The sequence below is a fragment of the Prionailurus viverrinus genome, chromosome C2 (genome assembly GCF_022837055.1).
Source record: "Prionailurus viverrinus isolate Anna chromosome C2, UM_Priviv_1.0, whole genome shotgun sequence".
NCBI lineage: Eukaryota > Metazoa > Chordata > Mammalia > Carnivora > Felidae > Prionailurus > Prionailurus viverrinus.
This window is the reverse complement of record NC_062569.1, coordinates 45,979,655-46,003,750: the sequence shown is the minus strand read 5'-3', so window position 1 is coordinate 46,003,750 and position 24,096 is coordinate 45,979,655. Positions and strand designations below refer to the sequence as shown.

Here is a 24,096-nt window from a genome sequence, read left to right as displayed (position 1 = left end):
CGGGCTCTGTGCTGACAGCTCAGAGCCTGGAGCCTGTTTCAGATTCGGTGTCTCCCTCTCTCTGCCCCTTCCCTGCTCATGCTCTCTCTTAAAAATGAATAAACGTTAAAAAATGTTTTAAAAATAATAATAAAATATACTCCAAATAGAGTAATTCCTAGAATGAACCATGGTAGTCCATCTTCTCAGAATCTTTATTTTGAGGAGCCTAGGCAGTAACTAATACTTAGGAAGCCTGTGTGCAGTGTGCATGGGTGTGTGAGTACACATGCACACGTATAGGAAGATAACAGGTGTTCTGCTGGGTGGCCTTAAGAGATAATTATTCTCCAGGGAACCCCATGACTACTGGGGGTACCTGCAAAGTCAAATCCATTTTCATAATAATACTAAGGCATTATTTGTTTTTTGCTCTGTCTCAGGAGTGTACAATTCAGTTTTCCAGAAGCTATATAATGTGTGATATTGCAACAAACAGTATGTTTTCCATTTATCCACACATTTAAATAGAATTCAAAAATGTAAACAATGTCATTCTACTCACTTTATATTCTGAAAAATACTCACATTTTTATTATTCATTCATTATTCATAAAAGTGTTATTTCTGGTTAATATATAATGAGAATTTTAGAATATATTACCAAATGTTAGTAATATTTCTATTTTAATTTCTAATACAACAAATATTAACAGACACATAAAAGCTCTTTGGGTCCACAGTCATTTTTGAATGAGAAGGGGTTCCAAGGCCAAAAACTTTGAGACCAGCTTCCTCAAGCCCCCAGAAGGAAGTGGTGGGACAGGTCTCCAATCCAAAGTGCCGTCAGTTGTAGTGTTTTCCTACATACTTCTCTCAAGACCACTCTGATACTAATTTTAATTTGCTTTCATCTGTATGTGAATGTCAGCAGGCAAGACTTACAATTTCCCTGGGCCCTGGAGCACTTTCCACCAGGGAAAGAGAAAGTGCCACCGGTTCCCGCAGAAACCTCACTGGTGAGTGTTTCAAATCAAGTCACCGAGCTTCTGCAAAAAACTGGCTGAAGAATGTCAAGCCATCAGGGGAAATTTAAAGAGTTACCCTAGTAGGCTCTTCCCCTTTCTTCCTGAATTAGAGTTTCTGGGGCAAAAGTGCTAGATATTTGCATTTGCAACTCGTTCCCCTAATGGTCTGACGCTTGGCTAGATTTCAGAACCATCCCTGAAGTAGGAACTGGAACTTTTTAGGACACACATCAACGTGGATCAGGTGAGGTTTCCTAGGGGTTCTAAAAATCACAGTCTGTGGACGTTTAACCTTTCCTGCTTAAATCTGATAAATAAAGAGGAAAGATTTTTCTAGACCCTATCCGTATAGGAGATGATCATGGTTTTCTTCACCTCTGTGCCTCTGCAGATGTTAATCCCTCCTCTAGAAACCCTTCTTTCCCCCTTCATCCTACCCTATGTGCTCCTAAAAATCTGCTTGTCCTTCGAACATCAGCTCAAGTGCTCACCTACTCCCTTGGGAATTTGAAGAGCGAATCACTGCTCATGTATCCCTAGTACTGTGGAGATGCCTTTATTATCATATGTGGTGTAATGTGACAATCGCTTCTCTCCCTAGTTTTCTGGATTTTGCTCTTCTTGGGGGCAGCGTGCTCTTGCTGCAACCACAAGACAAAGCACAGAGCTCAACAATGTCGGTCAGGTATAGCCAACTAGCCAACAGGACATAACTACTCTCCACTAAACACATTCTCTGATGAACTAAAAAAAAAAAATTTACCATTTTATTATGATGTATTCTGACTAATCCCTAAATCCCTATTTTGACAACACATGCTTATTCAAGAGTGTTTAATATTCCTGCTCAATCATTACTAAGGCACAGTATATATCGAAGTAGCAATTTCTACTTAAATAATTGTCATTGAATCGTTTTTATCTCAGAAAAGCTGGCTTCTTTGGGCGTGTCTTTGCAGCAGCAGACACCAACTGGTCATAAGGAGCAGCAGGGCTGAAGAAAGAGTGTTGGGCCTTTCTACCCACCCCCCCCCCCCCCACAGCTGGTTTAGACACCGTATCTTCTGAACGGGTAATAAGTAGGTGGGGCTTTTTTTTCCTTCATTGCTACGGCATTCAACAAACAAGTCAACAACAGGTAACCAAATCCAGGCACATTTTTGGGTCCTAGGAACACCAAAGAGAGTAAAGCACAGTTCCTGGCTCCTGAGAGCTACGTCCTAAAACCTATGACCACACTATTGGCGAGCAAAAGACAAAGCACCAAGGCAACATTTACTTGAAACCTGCACGGCCAACTGAGAGAGTCCAGACAGTTTTAGGGTACTCTGATGAATGGAACACAACCTTTCATCAGTACCAGTTCCAGCACCATGAGAGCCCCTCCACTGAGTGCCTGGCCAGAAGTACATGTGCTCCCATATTGCCATTTGGAAGGTGACACATTCAGAAAGGACCAGCAGCAACAGATTTCAGACTACCAGGCATGGGACTTATTTGCAGTTTAGCTACTAACTTGCATGCAGCCATTTTTTAAAAATCTGTATATAGTTTTTAGTGGGGGAAAAAAATATATATATATCTGTCCTATTACCAGAAATCTCTCACACGTCTTCCCTATCCTTCATCTGGAAACTACTCCTCCTTTCCCTTCAAAAAGGAAAAAAAAAAAAAAAAAAAAAAACGAAAAAAAAATTCATGCAGAGGAAGGTAACATCGCTCAATAAATTTCTCTGACCTACTTTTTTCCATTTGAAAAGGAAAACAGTATCTGCCTAATTTAAAATTCTAGAGGCATCTGGCTCAATGTCTCTGAATGGAACATATGAATTTTTTGAAGACTGTATGACAATTTCACACATGATGTTTGGCTACAAAATAATGCAGTTAAGTACTGCTGCCATTATGCAAATTTTTATAAGGCATTATATTCAATTCGATACTGACACAAAGATCAATCAGTTTAAATAAAGCCAACTTTTTAAAGCTTTGTATTAGCATGTTTTCCAGGCCACCCAACTAGGACACTCTGAGTTTAAGATGAAAAGAAATGACACGGCGGGATGATGCAAAGTTTACTTTCTTAAAAGCTAAAAGCAGTTTTAAAGAAAAGATCACAGCCTGTTAACATAGTCCATCAAGAGTTAATTTAATCATCATGACTCAAAAGCTTACTGAAGCTATTTTTCAAGTCAAGAACTATAATTTAGGTCAAAACCAGAGAGGCCAAATATAATCTTCCAGCGAGGGTGCTCAGCCTTTCTTTCCAGGTGCTCTTCCCTCAGCAAACACAAGTCAGCCAAAGACTTGAGCAAGCGGGTAACAATACAGGCATGGATACTAAGCTGACACCGCATTTAATCTGTAAGCACAGACACTTCCTCTTTTCACAGAAAAGCTGTTTCCAAATGATGCTTTTTGAAAAAGTACCAATTTCTGTTCTTAGTCAGTTTTGACTCCTAGGGTCACTTTTTATAGCAGTGACCAACTTGCCTATGTGGGTGTTAACAATCACTGTGCCGCACGTCCCAGCAGCTGCTGTCAACCAGGAGGTAGTCAGAGAGCAGTCAAAAACTCCTACAGCCTTCCCAGGTCTGCCGCACTCAACCTCCTGCCCATCAAGGCTTCCCAAGCTTCTCATCCTCTTCCTGACCTCTGTTATGGGCTGAATTACGCTGTCTTGAAAAGCTTTGCTGGCACCGTAACCCTCAGGACCTTACTTGGAGATGGGGTCTTTGCAGAGGGTGATCACGCTAAAATGAGATCATTAGGATAGGACCTGATCCAATGTGACTGGTGTCCTTATGAAGAAGGGAAATTTGGACATAAACGCACACAGTGAGAGTGTCATGAGAGGATGAAGGTGGAGATCATGTCTGTTTCGATGACCAAGGAATGCCAAAGACCATCAGCAAACCACCAAAAGCCAAGGGGAGACTCCTGGAGCGGATTTCTCCCTCATGGCCCACAGAAGGAACCACCTCTGCGGACACCCTGATCTTGGACTCCCAGCCTCCGGAACTAGGAGATAACACACTTCTGTTGGTTAAGTCCCCCAGTGTGTGGTGCTTTGTTTCATGAGCCTTGGCCAACAAACACAGCTCCACCAGTACTTCTGCTTCTGCCATGCAGTGCCATTGCTCAACGGCTTCCTGGGATTCTAAGCTGTCTGGGGGCAGGGAGCATGCTACGTACTTCCTTACCGCGCTTATGACCTCTGGCCCAGCGCCGGCCTCTTCTGTCCACAACGACTAAGCACTAGCTGAACTGACCCGTGAATGTCACCAGATAGCAGGACAAGTCATTGAGAGGATGGTGGCTGGGCTACCGGTACCACTTCTCCCCTGTGACTGCATGAATCAGAACTCTGAATGAGTCAGAGCTGGCTTCTCGTCAACAGCCAGCTTACTGCTCAGTCTCCAGCAAAGAAACAATATAAAATTTTAAGAAATACGACTTTTTTTCTTAATACTGTTAAGGCTTTGTGCTACTGCTGTTCTGAAGATATATAATTAGAGGTAACTTTCTTCCTATGCTTCTACTTTCCTTCATTATAAGAAAACCAAAAGAAAAAAATATATATATCAAAACACCCCTAGCAGCATTATTTTTGAAATTGGAAACAATATCAGTGTTCGGCAGTTAAGTGGGGTGTTAAGCAAATAATAGCAGAAAAATATAGCTGACTTCACAGCAATATAAAATTACAAACATGCAGACTATGTTAATAAACTTAAAAGTATATATATGGAAGCCAAATGAAAGTACACTGAAAAAAAGAACTAATTACAATAATGTAAAACTCTAAGTTCGTTGACATCCCTTTAAAACTTCTAATCCTGAAATCTGTCACTCTAAGTGGTATTCAAAATTTCCTAGCCTATCCTGACTTATGACATATACAGTAGTTCTGCATTTGTACAAATAATTGCTGTCTAGATTAGAATATAGTGCTCTAAACATAAGACCCTGTGCTTCCAAGAGAACTTTTAAAAAAAGACTTCAGGTCAAAAGAAACAAAGAAAGAAAGAAAAAGGCTGAAAAAGCTTGCTGTGAATTACACTATCCATGAAGACTGTTTTTTGTTTCTCTGGAATTACTTTACTAGAACACAGTGGGGAAATACCATGGGCCACGTTTTGACTACTCTGCTCAATCCTTAGGATGTATTTATTTTCAGCTAGTGAGTGAAATATAATCCACTACATGAAAAACTTCAATACTGTCTCCTTAGAGGTTGAAACTGAATAAATGTGATATGTATTCTTTACACATAATAAATATATTAAATATTTATGAGACTTTTAGATGAGTAGAAAAGATATTAAATTCCCTTTTATTAGATATGCTTTATTTCTACTGGAACATGGGGATAGAGTCTCTTCTCAACTCTGTAAAAGCTGATCCTCTGCTTTAAATTATAATTAGGAAGTTTAAAGACAATTTCCAGCCAGCCCTATAAATTTAACTTTGTGATAGAATCAAATTTTTTTTTTTTTACCCTACCCAAAATAATCATTACATTTCAGGCACTTGATATCAATATCCATCTGTGTTTATATAACACAATTCTCTAAGAATAAAAACATTTTATGCATTTAATTTTACATATTTCCTACATGCTACATTATAAACCAACTAAAATAGTGTTTAATAAGAGGGGGATGAAAGGCCAAAAAGAAATGGTAATAAAGATGTTGTTATCTGCTTAATTGCAGGTGTCCATCCAACTCAAGTTTTTCAAAATTATGAACTATTTTATAAGGACACGTGACCACAAATTAAAGTCAACATTTCTGACAAGTAAAACAGTCTTAGGATGACAGTTGTGCATCTGTGTGATTCAATATATGGATTTTAAATATGTGGAAAAAGTACAGAGTTTAAATATTAATACATTTAAATATGTAGACTTAATAAGATTTTATTAAAATCTTAATTTTAATATTAATAAAAAATTTATTATATTTGTGAGCCACATATATGTGACTATGTCATGTATGTTTATTTACATATAGGAATTAAATGTCAAAAGCAGGTAAAAAGGTGCACTATCTTCCTGTTACATATTCAAAAGTAACTGAAGCAGTTCTACACTTCGTGTTTGCTCCTCTGGTATACTAGGTACTATGCAATCAGTTTCTTATTAGCAATGGCTAGCCAAAGAAGTTATAATTCTTAAATTAATGGGTTCCTTATAATTGTCAATTAAGTGTTCACTTATGAATTTGCATGAAATCTCTGAAAATTTCTATTAGAGTTAACTTCCCCAGTTCTTTACGGAAGCCTCTATTGTTCACATGGGCATTATGGCATAAGAAGTCTTTGTTTTAAATGAGAAAGAAAGAAAGGTTAAAAATTTGCCAGGTCAACATCAAATATCCCAAATGCTCAACAGGATATAATTTGCAGATGTTATCATTTATTTCTTCGTGTTCTGTCAAAATATCACTGGAATGTTTTGTTGTATTTAGAAACAAAAGAGTGGGGCTACTTTAAGCTTTTTTACTGCCTGATATAGTAAGATGCCTGGTAGAAAGTGAATTTTTATAGTGGCAAATGTAATCTAATGGATGCCCTATGTAATGGGTGCCCTGTGGAATACTGGGTGAAGGGGGACAAGAAGTTAAACTTTCCCCAGTAGCTGTAGATTTTAAAATCAAAGCATCAAATGTTAGGCTTCACAGTTAAACAATTTTATAAAGTTTATTTTTTTGAGAAAGACAGAGAATGGGGGAAGGACAAAAGAAGAGAGGGAGACAGAGAATCCCAAGCAGGCTCCACGCGGTCAGTGCAGAGCCCGATGCAGGGCTCAAACTCATGAACTGCGAGATCATGACCTGAGCTGAAACCAAGAGTCAGACGCTTAACAGACTGAGCCACCCAGGAGCCCCTAGGCTTCATATTTATTTATTTATTATTTTTTTTTATATGAAATTTATTGACAAATTGGTTTCCATACAACACCCAGTGCTCATCCCAAAAGGTGCCCTCCTCAATACCCATCACCCACCCTCCCCTCCCTCCCACCCCCCATCAACCCTCAGTTCTCAGTTTTTAACAGTCTCTTATGCTTTGGCTGTCTCCCACTCTAACCTCTTTTTTTTTTTTTTTTTCCCGTCCCCTCCTCCATGGGTTTCTGTTGAGTTTCTCAGGATCCACATAAGAGTGAAACCATATGGTATCTGTCTTTCTCTGTTAGGCTTCATATTTAAAACACAACTTAGGGAGGGGTGTTTGGGTGGCTCAGTCAGTGGAGTGTCCAACTCTTGGTTTCAGCTCTGGTCATGATCTTGTGGTTTGTGAGATTGAGCCCTATGTCAAGATCTGGGCTGACAGTGCAGGGCCTTCTTGGGATTCTCTCTCTGTCCCTCCCCAACTCACTCGTGGGTGCTCTCTCTCAAAATAAATAAATAACCATTAAAAAAACAAAACAAAACATAACTTATAGAAACACAGAAAGACATATAGGGAAGAAGGGAAAGCTCTTCCTTAAATAGAATACAAACAGCTACATGCAGAAAAAACAAGAGTTATTAGCAAATCACCACTTTCGACTACCACAGTAAAATTTGACCAAGGTGAGGATAATTTAACAAATGCTGACATTAGTGGATAAAGGTCTGTGAGTAAAAGAACAATGAGACTGTATCAAGCTATCCCCGTAAATTATTTTTAACTACAGAAGAAAAATCAATTACCTTGTAGTGGAGATATCTATCATAGCACCTAAACACAAAGATTTAAGTAATTGCACCGGTGCTGTATATCCTAATGTGACACCTGAGAAAGATACAGCACCACCTCTGTGATACTCCTGCCAGAAGTGCATGATCTGAATCTAATCATGAGGAAATATCAGACAAATCGAAACCTGAGTTACACTCTACAAATTCTATGCACCTCAAAATGTCACTGTCATGGAAACAAAACAGAAACTGCAAAGACAAAAGGGGGCCGCAGAATCGATCTAGATTAAAGGTAAGTAAAAAGACATGAAAGTATGATCCTAGACCAGGAAAAAAACAAAAACAAAACAAACAAACAAAAAAACTGGAGTAAAGAATATTATCGGTGCAAATGGCACAATTTGCAAAAGATGTATAGATCGTAGCATTGTATTGATGTTAAATTACCTGATTTCACTAACTGCACCAAGTTCTTGTAAGAGAATATCTTGTTCCTAAAAGACCACAATGAAGTATTCAGAGTAAAGAAGCACAAGCCTGCAACTTACTCATATGTACAGATCATGTGTGTGTATGTGTACGTGTGTATAGAAAGAATAAAGAAAATGTGGCAAAATATTAATAATTAGTGAATCTGGGAAGAGGATGTATGGTAATTCTTTGTATTATCCTTTAATTCTTCTGTTAGCTTGAAATTACTTAAAAATACTTTATCTTGTTTTTGGGCTAGAGGTTAGGGTGAGGTAGCAGTATCCTATGCCAAGGAGTCCTTTCCACAACATTTGTAAGTCAGTCAACCGATCCCTGCTAATACGACTCTGATGATGAAGAATGTAGGGTGTGAATGTATATATATTGCCTCTACCTAAGAAAGGGTTTTTAAGATGGATTGCAATAAATGTCACTTATACAGTAAACAAATAAATAAGTAAATGGAGCTAAAAAATGAACAAAACTGATTCATGATAAAGAAGAATTTCCTTAAAAATGGGATCAAACTGGCCAAGGCCGAGGCTTGTAAAATGCATCTGAGGTGTCCTTTTCCAGTTGCCAATGCTCCCTAATCAGTTCTATTTGGACACTATCCGTCCTTTACCATGTAAAGGACATGATCTTTCTCTACCACAAAAGTTGTGAAAGCAACCATCTCTTTGTAACCCTGTCCTGAAAAGAGTCTACACCAGGATTTCCAAGGGTTCACTAAGCCAGCTTATTTTAGATTGTACTTGCACAACTCATGTTAACTCAGTTACCTTCAGAACAAGCATTTACTTTTACAGATATTTCCAATATGTAGCAAGTGATGTGACCATTGATGGTAGTGATAAAAATTCTTCTTTTTACAACATACTTATCTAAGTAAACTGAAAAAAAAAGAAGCAATTTAAAGAAAAAAAATGCTTACGTAATAAAGCAGGGATATGGCATTTGTGAAAGTAAAGGGTGTTGTAATTATGGAAGTTCAGAAAACACTGATGCTATGCATTGAACATTTCATAATTTGACAAAGCTAAAGAAGTGAATTATGAGATTATGAATTACATGAAAATCTTATAGAAAATACCTGGCTGAAATCAGAGTTTCTCTATACCAGTAAAGATAATATTTCAGAAGGTACACTCAGTCTTTTTTTGAAATTAAAGTAAAAACTCAAGATAACCTTGTAATAGATATACTAGATTATCATCTTAATACTGTTTAGAAAAAAAAACTACTCTCTCAACATAAATATTTTAGCCCATGGAAAAGTCTGAAAAAATTTACAAAGGAAAAATGGTGTGACTTACTGAACCCAGAATATTTATTTATACCTTTCTGGGAAAACAAACATACTCTAATGATAAAGTTCTAGGGAACAATTCTAGGGTATATTCTGGCTACTTCAATTCTTAACAGTTTTATGGGACATGAAAAATGCAGCCTGCCTTTAAAGAAGAACTCCACATATTTGGTTCCACAACACTAGGCCTTACCAAAGGCTGCTGGGGCTGCATCGCTTGGAGACCAAGGGTCTGACTCTGGGGCTGTGGGGGCTGCTGGGGCTGGGGGGGCTGCTGCATCTGGAACGAAACAGGATTATACTTAAACAGAGGGGTTAATATATTCCAATCTCTTCTCTCCCCCTATATACCTTTTATCTAATTATCTTGTTGCAACAAAAATGATACACACCTTCCTCCTGCATCTTTGTCCTAACAAACATTGTTCACTTGTCCAGGTCAAGACCTAAATTGGCTCTCCCCCGCGGCCTTCTTGGGTCAATACAACCCCAAGGATCGATTCCTTCGGTAGAGATATACTGCCCTCTGCTGTCCAAGGACATCCTGCATACTTACTGTTTTGATGCCTTTCAGGTCATCGGCCTTTGCACACATTTTATCCTATCTCATACCAGCAGGTTAGACAAGGACTACTCAGTAATTACCTTTTTAGTCCCTATGACATCTGAACAAACTCTTGTAGTTTTGTTTTTGTTTTTGTTTTAAGAAAAATGTAGACCTCTCAAACAAAGGAAGACAGGAAGAGGAGGGGAGAGAAGAGTAATTCTTAAAGATTATAAATTCTTTTGGTGGGGGAGGGCCTGGGTGGCTCAGTGGGTTAAGTGATTTCAGCTCCGGTCATGATCTCACAATTCAGAAGTTGAAGCCTGGCATTGGGACTCTCTCTCCCTCTCTCTCTGCCCCTCCCCTGCACTCACTCTCAAAATAAATAAATAAACTTAAAAAGAAAAAAGAAAAGAAAAAAGAGTTTTTTTGAGAGAGAGGGTTCAAGTGAGCAAGGGGCAGAAAGAAAGGAGAGAAAGAATCCTTCAAGGGGCAGGGAGGGAAGGAGAGAGAGAAAGCGGGGCTCATGCTCACTGAAGTGGGGCTAGAGCTCACCCAATGTGGAACTGGAACTTATGAACTGTAAGATCATGACCTGACCCCAAAAGTCAGATGCTTTTAACTGACTGAGCCACCCAGGTGCCCAAGAAAAAAAAATTTTAAAGCAAGATGTTTATGTGAGATGTTCTGGCATAAGATACTAGCATAAAGACAAATTCTCTCAGTGACCAAGTTGGCTTAAATAAATGGCTCTTGGAAAACACTTCCAAGTCACGAAGAAACACAGACTAGACATCCACTATGTGGGACACAGAGGAGAGGAAAATATTAATAGGTGGTTCGTCTCGGTGACTTTCAAAGTTTCCTCCATCCAGGCATTCATCTTAATGATGACACTGCTGGACTTCTTTTCATCCTCTGCATTTTCAACTTGGTGTGCATACTATCTTCCAAATTATTTGTCTTCTTTAGGGCAAGGTAACAAATAGCTATTACCAGATGGTATTACCCACTAAGTGCCAATATTGGTTGATATGGAATCCTACCAGGGGGTCTGGGCAGGGTTGCTCCCAACTGGAACAATGCAAGTGGGACCAGGACTATGCTGATTATAATATAAAGCCAATTCTCCATTTGGCCCACTGTGAAATCTTTCAAGAAAAACCAACTTAACTTCATCATTATTAATTAGTTCCTTTATGGAGGTAGTCAGTCACCACAAACAAAGTATAATCCTGATGCAAAAGTAAATCCCTTTTATCTCCAGAGAACGTGTGGTAAAGAAAACATTACCAGAAGGGCATACTATGCTAATTGGGATAAAAAAGCACATATTAACTAGTAAAGAAAGGCTTTGAAAATCTGCAGCCTTGAAAAGCAATTGTAAGACAGGAAGTAGTAAATAATGTAATAACTTTCTTCAGTGATTTGGAAGTGAGAAATTTAAAGCCGAGGGAAATATAAAAATAAATATCAGTCCTATAAAGTTCTGAAAATATATCCTCAGAACCTGAGACAAAATTATTTAAGAAAATATCACTATGTTCATAATAATATTATCAAATGAAAGCTTTCCTTATAAGGAACCATGTTGGAGGCAACAACTGTACAGTAAGTGAGGCTGCCATTTGTAGGCCACACTCTCCCTAAACCAATTACCACTTGTTATCAATTTTGTGATACAACTTTTTCTTCACATTTGAACGGGTAAAAGTTGGGATGCAACTAACAGCATTGTATAACTAATGATATTTTAGAATTATAAAACCCATTTTTCGGGAGGATTTGTGTCAGCTTCTGCCTATCACCTGGGAGTACTGTCAACCAGAATTTTTTGGGTCACACTGAATTCAGACCTCAATCCCACTTGAACTTGTGGTTCAAATTCTCAGGGGAGACGTTTTTTTCCCTCCAACCAGTGTCAAGGTTGAGACATGTGCATTACTTTACGGTCCCTTTCTGCACAAGTTTATTGAACTCATTCCAAGAGTATAGCTTTGGGTATCCCAGTTCTACTAGATTCCCTGTCTTTGGTGGTGTTTTTTCTTTCTTAATAACACACAAAATGTCAGTTGCATCTCAAGGTGAATTACTGATAAGAGTCCACCACAGAGACTCATCAGATAATATCCAATCCAAAAACTTAGGACAAACTTGCTCATCATGAAGACAAATGGAACAGGTAAACATAAATAGCCTATAGTTCCTAGATGAGTAAGTTAGAAACAAGAATGTGTCAAGGAGAGGAACGCTTTATCTAAGGTACTTAAATATTTACATCAAATAAATGAAGGATAGCTCTCTGGATTCGACCAGAGACAGAATGAAAGATCCCTCTGAAATATCCTAGCTATGTAACTCCAACTTCACAGCTTCATCAGACCAAAAGTGTCAGAGATAATTTTTTGGATTACAGACCCCTCTAGGAATCTGATGAAACCTATGGACAGCTCAATTTTACTTGTTTTTTTTTTTTCCCCCAAGCACATAAAAGAAAATTTGCCTTCAATCTGCATAGTCCGTAGTTAAACAGTGAGTGGGGAAGCTGACACACACTTTTAGGATAAAGGAAGCCAGTCACCCTCTCGTGAACCTTTGTGAAAGGGGAATGACATTCCGCAAAATGCACCCTCCTGCCCATAGCCTGGTAAAGGCACGGACACAGGAAGATCCTTGCCGAGTCGGAACTACATCACACCGGTTTAGCTCCTAGTGTCAACTACACGGGGCTCCTTGGAACTTGGCGATTCAAGTCTCGGGGCCTCTTATTTCTTAAGACGGCCGAGGGCCCCTCACGCATTGCCCCCATTCCCAGCCGCAAACCTGGAGGAGTCTCTGCTGCTGTCGAACCTGCGGCTGTCTGGTTCTCATTGGGTCCTGAGGCAGGGGCACCGAGGGGAGGCTTGGATGCGTGGGAGTGAGCACTGCATCGATTCCTCCACCTACCAGAGGGCTCTGCTGAAGCGACTGATGATTTAGTCTGGTAAAAAAATAACACAACTTGGTCTCACACCCAGGCAAATGCTTCAATAAGTAACATTAATTGAGCATTTACTCTGGAGAAGTCACAGTGGTGAGAGTCTGAAATGTATTATTTCATTTACTCCCCACAGCAGCCCTTTGAGGTCAGTTTTATTATCCCCATTTTTTTTTTAAACTTTTAACTGAAAGATAGTTGACGTTTATATTAGTACCACATATTCAACAATTCCATACATTATGAAATGCTCACCAGAATAAGTATAGCTACCATTTGTCACCAAAGTTATTACCATATTATTGACTATATTCCCTATGCTGTACTTTTTGTCCCTGTAACGTATAACTAGAAATCTGTACCTCTTAATACCCTTCATTTATTTTGCCCATCCCTCTGGCCTTTTCCCTCTGGCAACTACTGATTTGTTCTCTGTATTTATTAGTCTGTTTCTGTTTTGTTTGTTTATTCATTGTTTTGTTTTTTAGATTCCACATATAAGTGAAATCTTATGGTATTTGTCTTTCTCTGACTTCAAATAGCATTATACTTTCTAGATCTACCCTGTTGTCACAAATGGCAAGAATTTATTCTTTTTTATGGCTGAGTAATATTCCATTCTGTATATTCACATTTTCTTTGTCCATTCATCTACTAATGGACACTTAGATTTTTCCATAGCTTAGCTATTGTGAAATGATGCTGCAATAAACATAGGGGTACATACATCTTTTTGAATTAATATTTCTGTTTTCTTTGGATACCCAGAAATGAAATTACTGCATCATATGGTTTTTCTTTTTCTTTTCTTTTTTTTCTTTTTCTTTTTTTTTTTTTTTTTGAGGAACCTTCATACGGTTTTCCATAGCAGCTGCACCAATTCACGTTCCCACCAACAGGGCACAAGACTTCCCTTTTCCTCCACATCCTTGCCAACACTTGTCATTTCTTGTCTTTTTCATACTAGTCATTCTGACTGGTGAGAGGTGATACCTCAATGGAAGGATTTCCATTTCATTATCCTCATTTTAAAAATGAGAAAATGGAGAGCTAAAGAAGTGATTTCCCAAAGTTATTCAGACAGTAAATAGCACAGGTGGGATTTAAACCCAGAACTGCTGCGCTCTGAAGTTCAAGTTCATAGGCAATACACTTTGCTGCCCCTTACTAGAAAAATAATAAATACAATGAATGTTTTTCCAAATTTATTTATTTGCCCAAATGTGCCACCATCAACCATGCCAACGTTCTAAGCACTAACTACTTGGTGTTGATGTGCAGCCACTGATTTTAAAACACGGAAGCTAAGCGGCTATCTAGTATTAGTGCAGAATTTTGCATGAAAATTCTTTCAGATGAACGCTATCTGACAGAACTTTCCACGCTGCCTGAAATGCTCTACATCTGTGCTGTCCAATAAGATAGCAACTGGCCTCCAGGACCAGCTACATAATTTCTGGGTTTCAGTGTGAAACAGAAACACAAGGTTCCTTGATCAAAAACAAGTAGGATTTTCAAGAATGTGACAGGAGAGCATTCAATTAAGCCTGGGGGCCTTCTATAGCACAGCACACCGTGTGACTACACAGGTCACACACTTTCAGAGTTGGCTCTGCTTGGCGGCATGTGGCCACTGAACACTTCAAATGTAACAGGTGTGACGGAGAAATTAAACTTTTCATTTAACTTTGATTAGTCTAAACTTAAATAGCCATGCATGGCTGGTGGCTACCATGCATGATGTCTATGGGATCCAAGTACAGCAAGAATGGAGAAAGAGTCTTTCACCATCCTGTTTTGCCAACCATACCTGCAGCAGAAAAGGGGATGACAAGATAACAAAACTCTTACGGGCACCATGCACGAGTATTCCAATGACAGACTTTACAGCTCCAAAGTATCCTAGTCAGGCAATGCTAACAATCATCGCCAATTTTTTCATAGTAAGATATTGTTAACCAAACATCTGTTTAAAAGAACAGAAACACTGGAGCTAACATATTAGCATTATCTAAACTATTACATCCATACTATGGCAGATGTGCGTTAAACCTCAGAGGCCTTGAATGAAATAAACAAGATGGGGCACTGCTGATTTTGATCCTCTGTCTGGATGCTACTAAAAATGAGATGACACAATGCAAATTCTATGCAAATATGCAAGCTCATAAAAACAATTATAAGCGCCATGCCCTAGACAATGCATAACAAAGACAAGAATTTGAGTGTCTACTATTGAAATCATTATTTCTACATGTATCACCTCTGAGAGCTGGTCAAGGGCTGCAAGTACGGTGACGCCTGCTGCTGAACATAGCCACTGGGCTGCTGCTGCATCTGTCTGAGTCTTTCCATTAGCGCCGGGTTGGAATGTGTGGCCGGATAGGTCCTGGAGTTATAGCTAGGAGACAGGACCACGCCACCAGCCTGCTGCTGAGGGGTCTGCTGCAAAGCCATCTGCGTTCCATACATCGTATAGCCCTGGGGCATGGTCTGGAGGTATGGGCACAAGGAGTAAAATTAATGTTTCAGTAAGCACCACCTTTGCTATCACTGAGTCATAGGGGGCAAAAACAAACCCAGAAGGAGCTCCCTGAAAGCCACTGTTCTCTAAAGCTCTTATAACTCAACATATGAGGAAGACTACTCTGGAAGCAAGAGGCTAGCAAGAAAGCTATAGAATGAACTAGGTGGATAATGATTCACCAGAAATTTCAATTAAAAATAAAAATGAATCCTTATTTGGGTTAAGAGATCAGTTTTAGAATCAGTTGCTTGTTTTGAGGGAAAGAAGGATATATTTCTTTATAGAAATTATCAGGTAAGCATCCAAACCTGAAGTACACAGATGACATCAATGTTCAACAGATCCCAAGCATAATTAATTTCATTTCCAAAATTAGAAAGAAAAGCTATCCGTGTCCAATGTACATTAAAATTATAGAGTACGCTTTCCTGATACGGGACTATACCTCCTTGGAGCTGATGAATTTGCCTGTAGTGACTAACCAGTTACCAAAACAAATAAACAAACAAACAAAACCCAAAAAAACCCAGACCAACCAATACCTTAACCAGAGAGTAAGGTATAACTGGGGAACATTCGATGTCCTCTAGACCTGGATGGGCTACACCCTTTTTTCAGCATTCTACCAATGCTCTGAATATTTAATTTTTCTATTCAATATTACTATATGAGTGTTTATATCTTAACACCTAATGTAAATAAAAAATGTAATAAGGTTCTGCTGGGTGACTACAATTTATAGAATGGAATGCTGATTTAAGAAGAAACCTACTCTTCAATTCTCAAAGAACCACATTCTAGTTCACAGCTCTGACTCGGAAGACACAGTAATGACTAATCAACTTCCAGCTGACAGGATGCAAGGATCTGGCTGTGGGGCTCGGCACGTCTGAGAGCCAATCTCAGATTGCCTTTCATCTGTGGGCATAGTGTGACATGTTAGCCCCACGAGCTGTCTTGCCAACATCCCCGGGCTCCTAATTATGAAAGGGACAAAGTAAAAGTATACAGAAGCAGAAACAACAAAATTACTAGAAAAAAAATAGCTCAAGAGTTGCATTATATTAAGGCAAGTCCATCATTTGTTGAGTGGCTACCATGGATCTGGTGCTGTGCTGGTTCCACAGGTTCTTAAATTCTCACAATGCTCATCTCTATTTGACAAAGAAGGAAACCAAGACAGAATAACATGCACAATGTTACATAGCTAGAAAGGTGTCAGGAATTGGGCCAACGTCTAATTCCAAGGCCAATTACCTTCTCGCTCTACCATGATTCTCTGCAAACCTATCTTCCAATAGGATAAATTCAATCATGAATTACATCAGTATTTATTATAAAGTAAAATAAGTACTCTGGGACTGTTAAGCATTTCAACACCTACCATCATCGTTAATAGAGTGATTAGATTTTTAAATCAAGAACTCTTTAAAATGTTTTATGCTCTTCATTCAGTCCGAAGGTTTGTTCATCACTGGTGATGCATTTTTTTAAGATGTCAACTCCAATCTATAAGCAGAAGTACTACCTTCTAAACCCCGTAAGGGAGCTGATATCCTATTCACTTGGTTTCCCACTTCAAATAAACAACATTAAAAATCCCAGCAGCATCTACAAGGCAAATGTGGGTACCTGTGCTTGCTGCAGCCCTGGATACTGGGGGAGCTGAGGGGAGGGCCGTGCTTGTGCAGCAAAGAGAGCAGCCTGGTCCCCTGGCGGGCCCTGGAAAACAAAGCCAAAGCAAACTCTTGATCATAACAGCAAGAACTTGATTTGCACTCCTGGCTAAGAACCCCAATAACCCATGACACCAAATCTTATTAGATGACTACAGAATTTGGAGTTTTCCAAACAGCATTAAATAGAACTTTTTCTATGTATGTAGAGACTATTAAACTTATCATTTCTGCCAAAAACTATAGATGCCCCAACAATAATACATACATTAAATACAAGCCAAAATAACCAACGGTCTACTTATCAGAGAGGCTCTGAAACAGCTCTGCTGTACACCCCAGGATACAAATGCCACTTTCGAGTGAAAGGCATGAGGCTGTGTGAAATCTGAAAGCACGGAGTTGTACCATTCTGTGCCCATAAAAAAAGAGAATACGAGGTACAAATTTCATTGCTTTTTAATGAAGGTTCTTCACGGTGACCTACCAATTGTCTATTTAACCATGTGGTCAAGAGATGAATTTGCATCTCCTATGACTAATCATCAATTAGAATAACTATCAATAAAAATTCACAATACATTGACTGCAAATGTAACTCTGACAATAATAAAATAAAACCAATTAACATCTGCTCACCAGTCTTAATTTAATACATGTTTTGCCCTTTGAAAAATAAATCTAAGAGCCACTGTATGTGTTTTATGTTATGGTGTCGGAAGCTATTTCATGGAAGCTTGCAGTAATCATCATGGAAAGAGGTCTAGTTTCCAACCATCCCTAGATTTTTACAGCACTTACTAATTACACAGAATGGGGTTTATTCCAAAATATTTTACTCTTATCTTATAGATGTCCGCATTTTTCAAAAGTGTTAAATTATAGTTATATAAAACCATTTAATGTGCTTGGAAAGTAGTGTAGATTTTTCTAGCAGGCAGAAAGTGACAAGCATTTAGCTTTAGAGGGTGAACACCAACAATTATTGGACATCTATTCTATGCCAGAGACTGGACTTCTTGTTCTCACCCCCATTTTCTCACAATAAATCTGCAGGGAAGAGAGTATCGTCCTCAATTACATTCTTCAGATAGAAGAAGCCAGGCTCAATGAGCTTAAGCAGCTTAGCAAGCTCATTGAGCTAGACCTGGCAGAGCTATTATCTGAACGCAGGTGAGTCTGATCCCTAAGGCCAGGGCTCTTTCTGTTAGGACAAGATGTCTCCATATGCAATATTAAAAATGGAAATATTTAAATCCTCACTTGGTACTTATTCTTTACGGATATATAGCCTTTAAAACTCACTCCAACAACAAAAAAAACCCAAGATATCTATAAAGCCTTCTTACTGAAATGCTGAAACGAAATGCATATATTATATAGTAAAATCCTTTCTCGGTTCCTCATATAAAATCACTTGAGGGCATTTATGAAACTTCAGCCTTTCCTAAGGTGACTATCCACCCATATATGGACCAAATACAAAATTTCTGAGAGTGCGTGTAATAGCTTCAACAAGAATCTACATTTGCAGAATACGGTACCATGAAGATATCCTCAGGCTTTAGCTGGTTAATCTAAGTGCAACTGTGTCTATATTTACTCTATATGCACTTGAATCTAAGGAAAATATCCCAAACTCCCTCTATGAAAACTCATTCCATGACAGTGTGACCATCCAGGCCGTACCACTATTCCCCTCCCAGACTATTTGAAAGGTTTTTGATTTTTCAAACACTATGCCTAGAAGTCATTAAATCAACCACTTCCTTAAATGCTACTGCTTAATTCAGTGCTCCCGGACAGTGTCGTACAAGGTCCCTGCAAGATACGATTTTGCTTCTTTGTGGGGGACAAATATTTTCATATTATCATTTTTACAGAAGGGGGAAAATAAGTTACTTATATAATTGAGTTAAAGTCATGATATCCAGAAGTGGTCTATAATTCCCACATCCTGCTTTGGTTTAAAAGGAAACAAGATGTGATCTGTATATGACGGCTACATGCAGATGCATAAAGATGTTTTCAAATTCTTCACTCTTCCTTTGCTTAGTGAAGAACCCTATGAAATGAACTATGACTTACATGTGGAGAAACCCAGAATACTAATAAGGTAAATATCTGAGTTACCGTGCAACACTTTTATTGACAAGTTACAGTTGCAATCATGGACATTAAAGAAATATGAATTTAAAACTATTCTACATAAAAAGAAAAAATCACAAAATTAACATTCAAGGAAAACCACTAACTTTTGAAGAAGCAAAGAGAAAGGGATAAGAAATTTCAGAGACAGGTTTTACACTGTAAAATTCATGCATTCTTTGTTAATCATTTTTTGCCTAAAGGGAAACTATTTATTTATGGACATACTGTATACCTCCTACCTCCAATTTTTCCCCGACTTAAGTACAGTAGGTAATAATTGAGATACACAATATCATTCCTGGGAAAATCAAACACTCTGAGTTGGCCACCAGTCCCCACGTGCTCTGTGCATAGCTGTATCATCATGTTTCCTTGAATGAAAAATATCCCATTCTCTCCCACCAAACTAAAATGCCCTATTTTTGTTTTTCCTGAGAATAATGCTAGAAACATTATGTCAAACATTCTGTCAATTTGTAGAAATAGTTGAATGTGTTGAATAAAGAATGAATAAGGAAAGCTCTTCAGTAATTTGAAAGACTTTACAAATGCTAACCAAGGGCCATAATGTGGGAATAAGCAAGGATACTAAAGACGAAGATTTAGTAAGTTTCTTAAAGTTGGCAGGGTAGTTTTGCTGCATCAAATCAAGAACAGACTATGTATTGTATCATCCAAACAAGGACAGGCCAGGACAAGAGGTACAGAGTGGAACCATGCTTGGCAAATCAGGAAATATGGTCACCTTAGTTACACGTAATCCATTTATCTGTTATTTTCTGAAAACTTTCTAAGATTTATTTTTAAGCAGTTTCTAGCATGGTGTCTGGCATATAGTAACAGCTCAATAAATACTATTGAGAAAATCTAAGACTCAATTTAGTTTATCTGTTAACGAAGAGTTCTAGAAGTAAACTGGGATTTATATGTCAGCATATATTAGTTTACCAAGTGCTTTCCAATTGCCCCATATTTTTTAGCACAATCTTTTATTTCGAAAATTCAGTTTTAATTATTAGCATCTATCATTCTAATGATTACTTCTTGTTACCTGCATCAATATCTGAAAATTAGCTCCATTTCTCCCTCTTGATTTATTCTGCCTAACTTAAACAATCAAAGGTAACATTAACTTCATATTTTTGCAAAGGATAATTCAAGAGGCTGGTTTTTGACCAAATATTTGTGCCTAGCCAGCTGCCATTTGCCTTTGAGCACATTACTGGAAGAGAAAATAAGACAGGTTTGTGCCCCTGTTCAAGCCCCCATGGCTCAGATACCCAACTTACATGTGCTAAAGGAATAAACCACAATTAACTGGGAAGTTCTGATAATCACATACACTCAACTCTACATTGCTCTCTGAGAAAAATTCCTACGTGTGGTCTCTCAAGTTCATTTCTATGCATTTTGCTTCCGGCTTGCTTCTACAGAAGAAACATAAATCCAATGCATTTTACAAAAAAAAAAAAAACACTTTCTAAAAGATTCTTAAAAAGCTGTGCTATTCAATAGTAACTAATTTTCCTGGCCTTTATAAGAACAACTCTCTCTTCCTGCTTTATTTGTAACTAGACAAGTATCTGAACTCAAAGAGGTGTTAACTCAAAGTCCTTTCGCATAATTTGAAATAATTTGCATAACTTGAAATAAAGGCATCCAGTAACTTTAAAGTTCTTGGTAAATCATCATTTTCATTCTTCTGGGTCTTGTTCTCTTCATTTAGCAATTACTCCCCCTTAGTCAACTGAACAAATGTGAAGACCTCTTTCCGAAAGAGTTGGTTAATCCTACAATAGGCAGACAGTAAGCATTACAATCAGCAGCATCTCAGGAGCAGGGATTTTTCTATTCACTCAGTTCACTAGCAATGATTTGAAATCCCTACTTAGTAACTTTTCAAGGGTGTTTCAGTGTCTCAGAGAGACAAGTTGTACCTGAAAAACCACAGCCAGATTTTGTGACTTTCTGATAATGCTGATTGAAGGATAATAAGTCAGTGGGTAATGTTTTATGAGTCACCTAGCAAAAAGGGTTTTATTTGTTAGTACTAGTTTGGAAGATACTGAGTAATGGTGCCCAAGGCTAAAACAACACATGGTGTGAACCAGAAATTATGGTCATAACATCACACTGGTGTATTTTGATTACAGACAATAGACACAGAGAAAATTCTATAATTACAAGAGGTCCAGTCGACCAGTTATGCTTGATTCTTTTATAACGCTTTCATATAAAATTAAAGTTGGTTGGGAATCAACTAACAGTAACATTAATGGCTGGAACAAACTGAATCATTCTAAAATAAACACCTCACACAATAATGAACTTTTACAATATATTCTATTAATATGCCCATAAATGATGAATATATGATTGGTTTAGTATATACATTCATGACATTCTTAACCCTGGAGAATATTAAAGGAAAATAAGAATGGTGAAAAGGACAGCATAGATATATATACACATTTCCATTATTTTGAATGAAAGCATAGAACCTGTTGACTTTAATACCTGACAAATATTTGGTGTCAAAAAAAGTAAAATAAACGATTGATGCAAATTTTCTTTTATCCAAATTACATGATCATCTGAACAAAATGCCCAACAGCAAACATAAGCTATCTCCAAAATATTAATTTGATACAGTTTAATTCAAGTTTTTTCAATAAAAACCTCACCTGTTCTCTGTATACCACAAAGCGTCAAGAAAAATTGACAGAAAAATTGATTCTTTTCAGAAATCTCCAAACTTTGCTGACTAGCTATGAAAGAAATTGCCTATATAACAAGTATTTAATAACCTAAATATTTTCAGAGTTTGAATATGCATTACAGACATTTTCACCAACGTATAGAAAATGTTACCCATTAAAATTGGCAGTGAAACAAGTTGACTTACATTCACATCTGAGATGTGTGCTCTTTTTTATTCTAATGCTTCTTGGGTTTATGTTGTGGGTTGGCTACCTGATACAGAAACCTATAAGTAATTTAATGCAAAACATGCATTCTTAGCTAGCCCAGGCAAAGCAGCAGAGGTGAATGTCTTATGACATGCATGCACAAGACCTGTGCTCGAAAAAAACACCTTCTCCGTACCGGAAAGAAAATAGAGATGATGCGTTCTGTTGAGAATTTCAGAATAGCCAGTGGGTGGGATGTGATGAGAAGGGTATGTTTCATAACCACAGTTTTCATTATCTTGCACTGGCCTATGAATCAGCATGCCATGCGTTCCTCTGCTAATGATGTGAATTACCACAAAGGGAAGCAAGAGCTCAGGAAAAGATGCGTTCAAAACTGTAACTGAGATGAAAGTGCACGAACTGGTCTATGTTCCCAAGCCCAGGTCATGAATGTCCATTGGTGTCTAAACCGTACACATAAATGATGAAAATCATGAGGCAATCAAAGGAGAAAACTTTCAGAAATAAATCCCATTAAATCAAACAGGGCCGATGCATTCATGATTCTGTGTTACAGTCTCAAACATAAACCAAGTGAATAACAGTGAAATGAAGACTATAATTTTTACCAACTATAGAGGAATAACCCACTTCTCACTTTGATGTTCAAAGAGTAATGCTATAAAAGTTTACTTAAAAAAAAAAAAAAAAAAGAAAAGAAAAAGGAATGACAGCGGGGGTGTTACCATTATGTTGTCAAAGTCTTCCAGAAGGGAGACAGCAGAGTTACAGAAGTCCTACAGAAAGGGGACAGCAAGAAAACGGCAGACAATACAGATAAGATTTTTTTTAGCCTAGTGATGTGTGTAGCCACAATACATATGTAACAGTTCATTTTAAAACAATGTTTCAGGGAGTCAAGACTTAAAAACCCAGGCCCTGCAGAGGCTTTATTAATTCATCCACCAAACACTGTACTATAGACTGGACATAAATGGTAATATTCGTATAATGGAAGAGCACAACCCAGAGGTTAAATGCAGACATAAAAGAAGCAGAGGAGCTACCAGACAGACACTTACGGTAACTAAGGGATGTTGGAACTCCACTGGGAGCAAAAGGGGTGCCAGAGTCCTTCCTAGCCTACAGTCAGTGGGAAAGCTCAGAACACGTGGGGCACATTAAACGCAAAAAACATTAAGTGAACAAGTCAGTGGGGTCATACATTGTTGGAGGATGAAATTAGCTCCATCCTCAGGAAGTACACATGAAAACTGGGCACTATGTCAATCACTCATTCAATCAACCAAATCAGACAACAAATATTTACAGGGCCACCAGTGTTTACAAAGGAAGAGGGAATCTGGTTTAGAAAAACATCTGATTTGTTTCCCCAAAAACATTGGGGAAAATTCCTATTTCTCAGGGAAATAATTTACTTGTTTAGCCATTTTTATAAACGGAGTACAAGTGACATTTGTCTAAGATGTTAAACATTTTCTGCCCACTGAGTTTTAGAGATAGAGATAAGGCAAAGGATTACCAACCCTAATAGGAAAAAGTATTTTATTATACTAAGGACTAAAAACTATAGGAAAAATTCCCCAAGGAAGTATCTCTTCTCACTATTTTAGGCGTAGGTATATAATTCATGGCATCTGTACATTTGTATTTGGATCCGACGACCATTCTATTAATCGTCCACTCTCATCACCCCCTAATCTTGCCTCCTCTCTCCTCATAATCAAGCTGTGGACACTATTTTCTAAACTATAGGGACCCAATCATAATTTCAGCAAATAAAATGCACATCTTCCTCATCATTCAAAAAAA

At 38.0% G+C, this 24,096-nt stretch overlaps 1 protein-coding gene across 20 annotated transcripts in view; it reads right to left on the bottom strand.

Moving 5' to 3' along the window:
- The window catches only part of MED12L (mediator complex subunit 12L), a 699,797-nt gene that overhangs the window by 7,348 nt on the left and 668,353 nt on the right, over window positions 1-24,096 (bottom strand). For all 20 annotated transcript variants that reach the window (XR_007155629.1, XR_007155628.1, XM_047875167.1 and 17 more), the window contains 4 exons: window positions 17,157-17,246; window positions 15,261-15,490; window positions 12,844-13,000; window positions 9,670-9,756 (listed from right to left, as the gene is read on the bottom strand). Coding sequence is in view for 18 of the 20 variants with exons in the window: in XM_047875167.1 (XP_047731123.1) it covers window positions 9,670-9,756; window positions 12,844-13,000; window positions 15,261-15,490; window positions 17,157-17,246 (564 nt within the window). In the remaining 2 variants the exon portion in view is untranslated. The remainder of the gene's footprint in view (window positions 1-9,669; window positions 9,757-12,843; window positions 13,001-15,260; window positions 15,491-17,156; window positions 17,247-24,096) is intronic.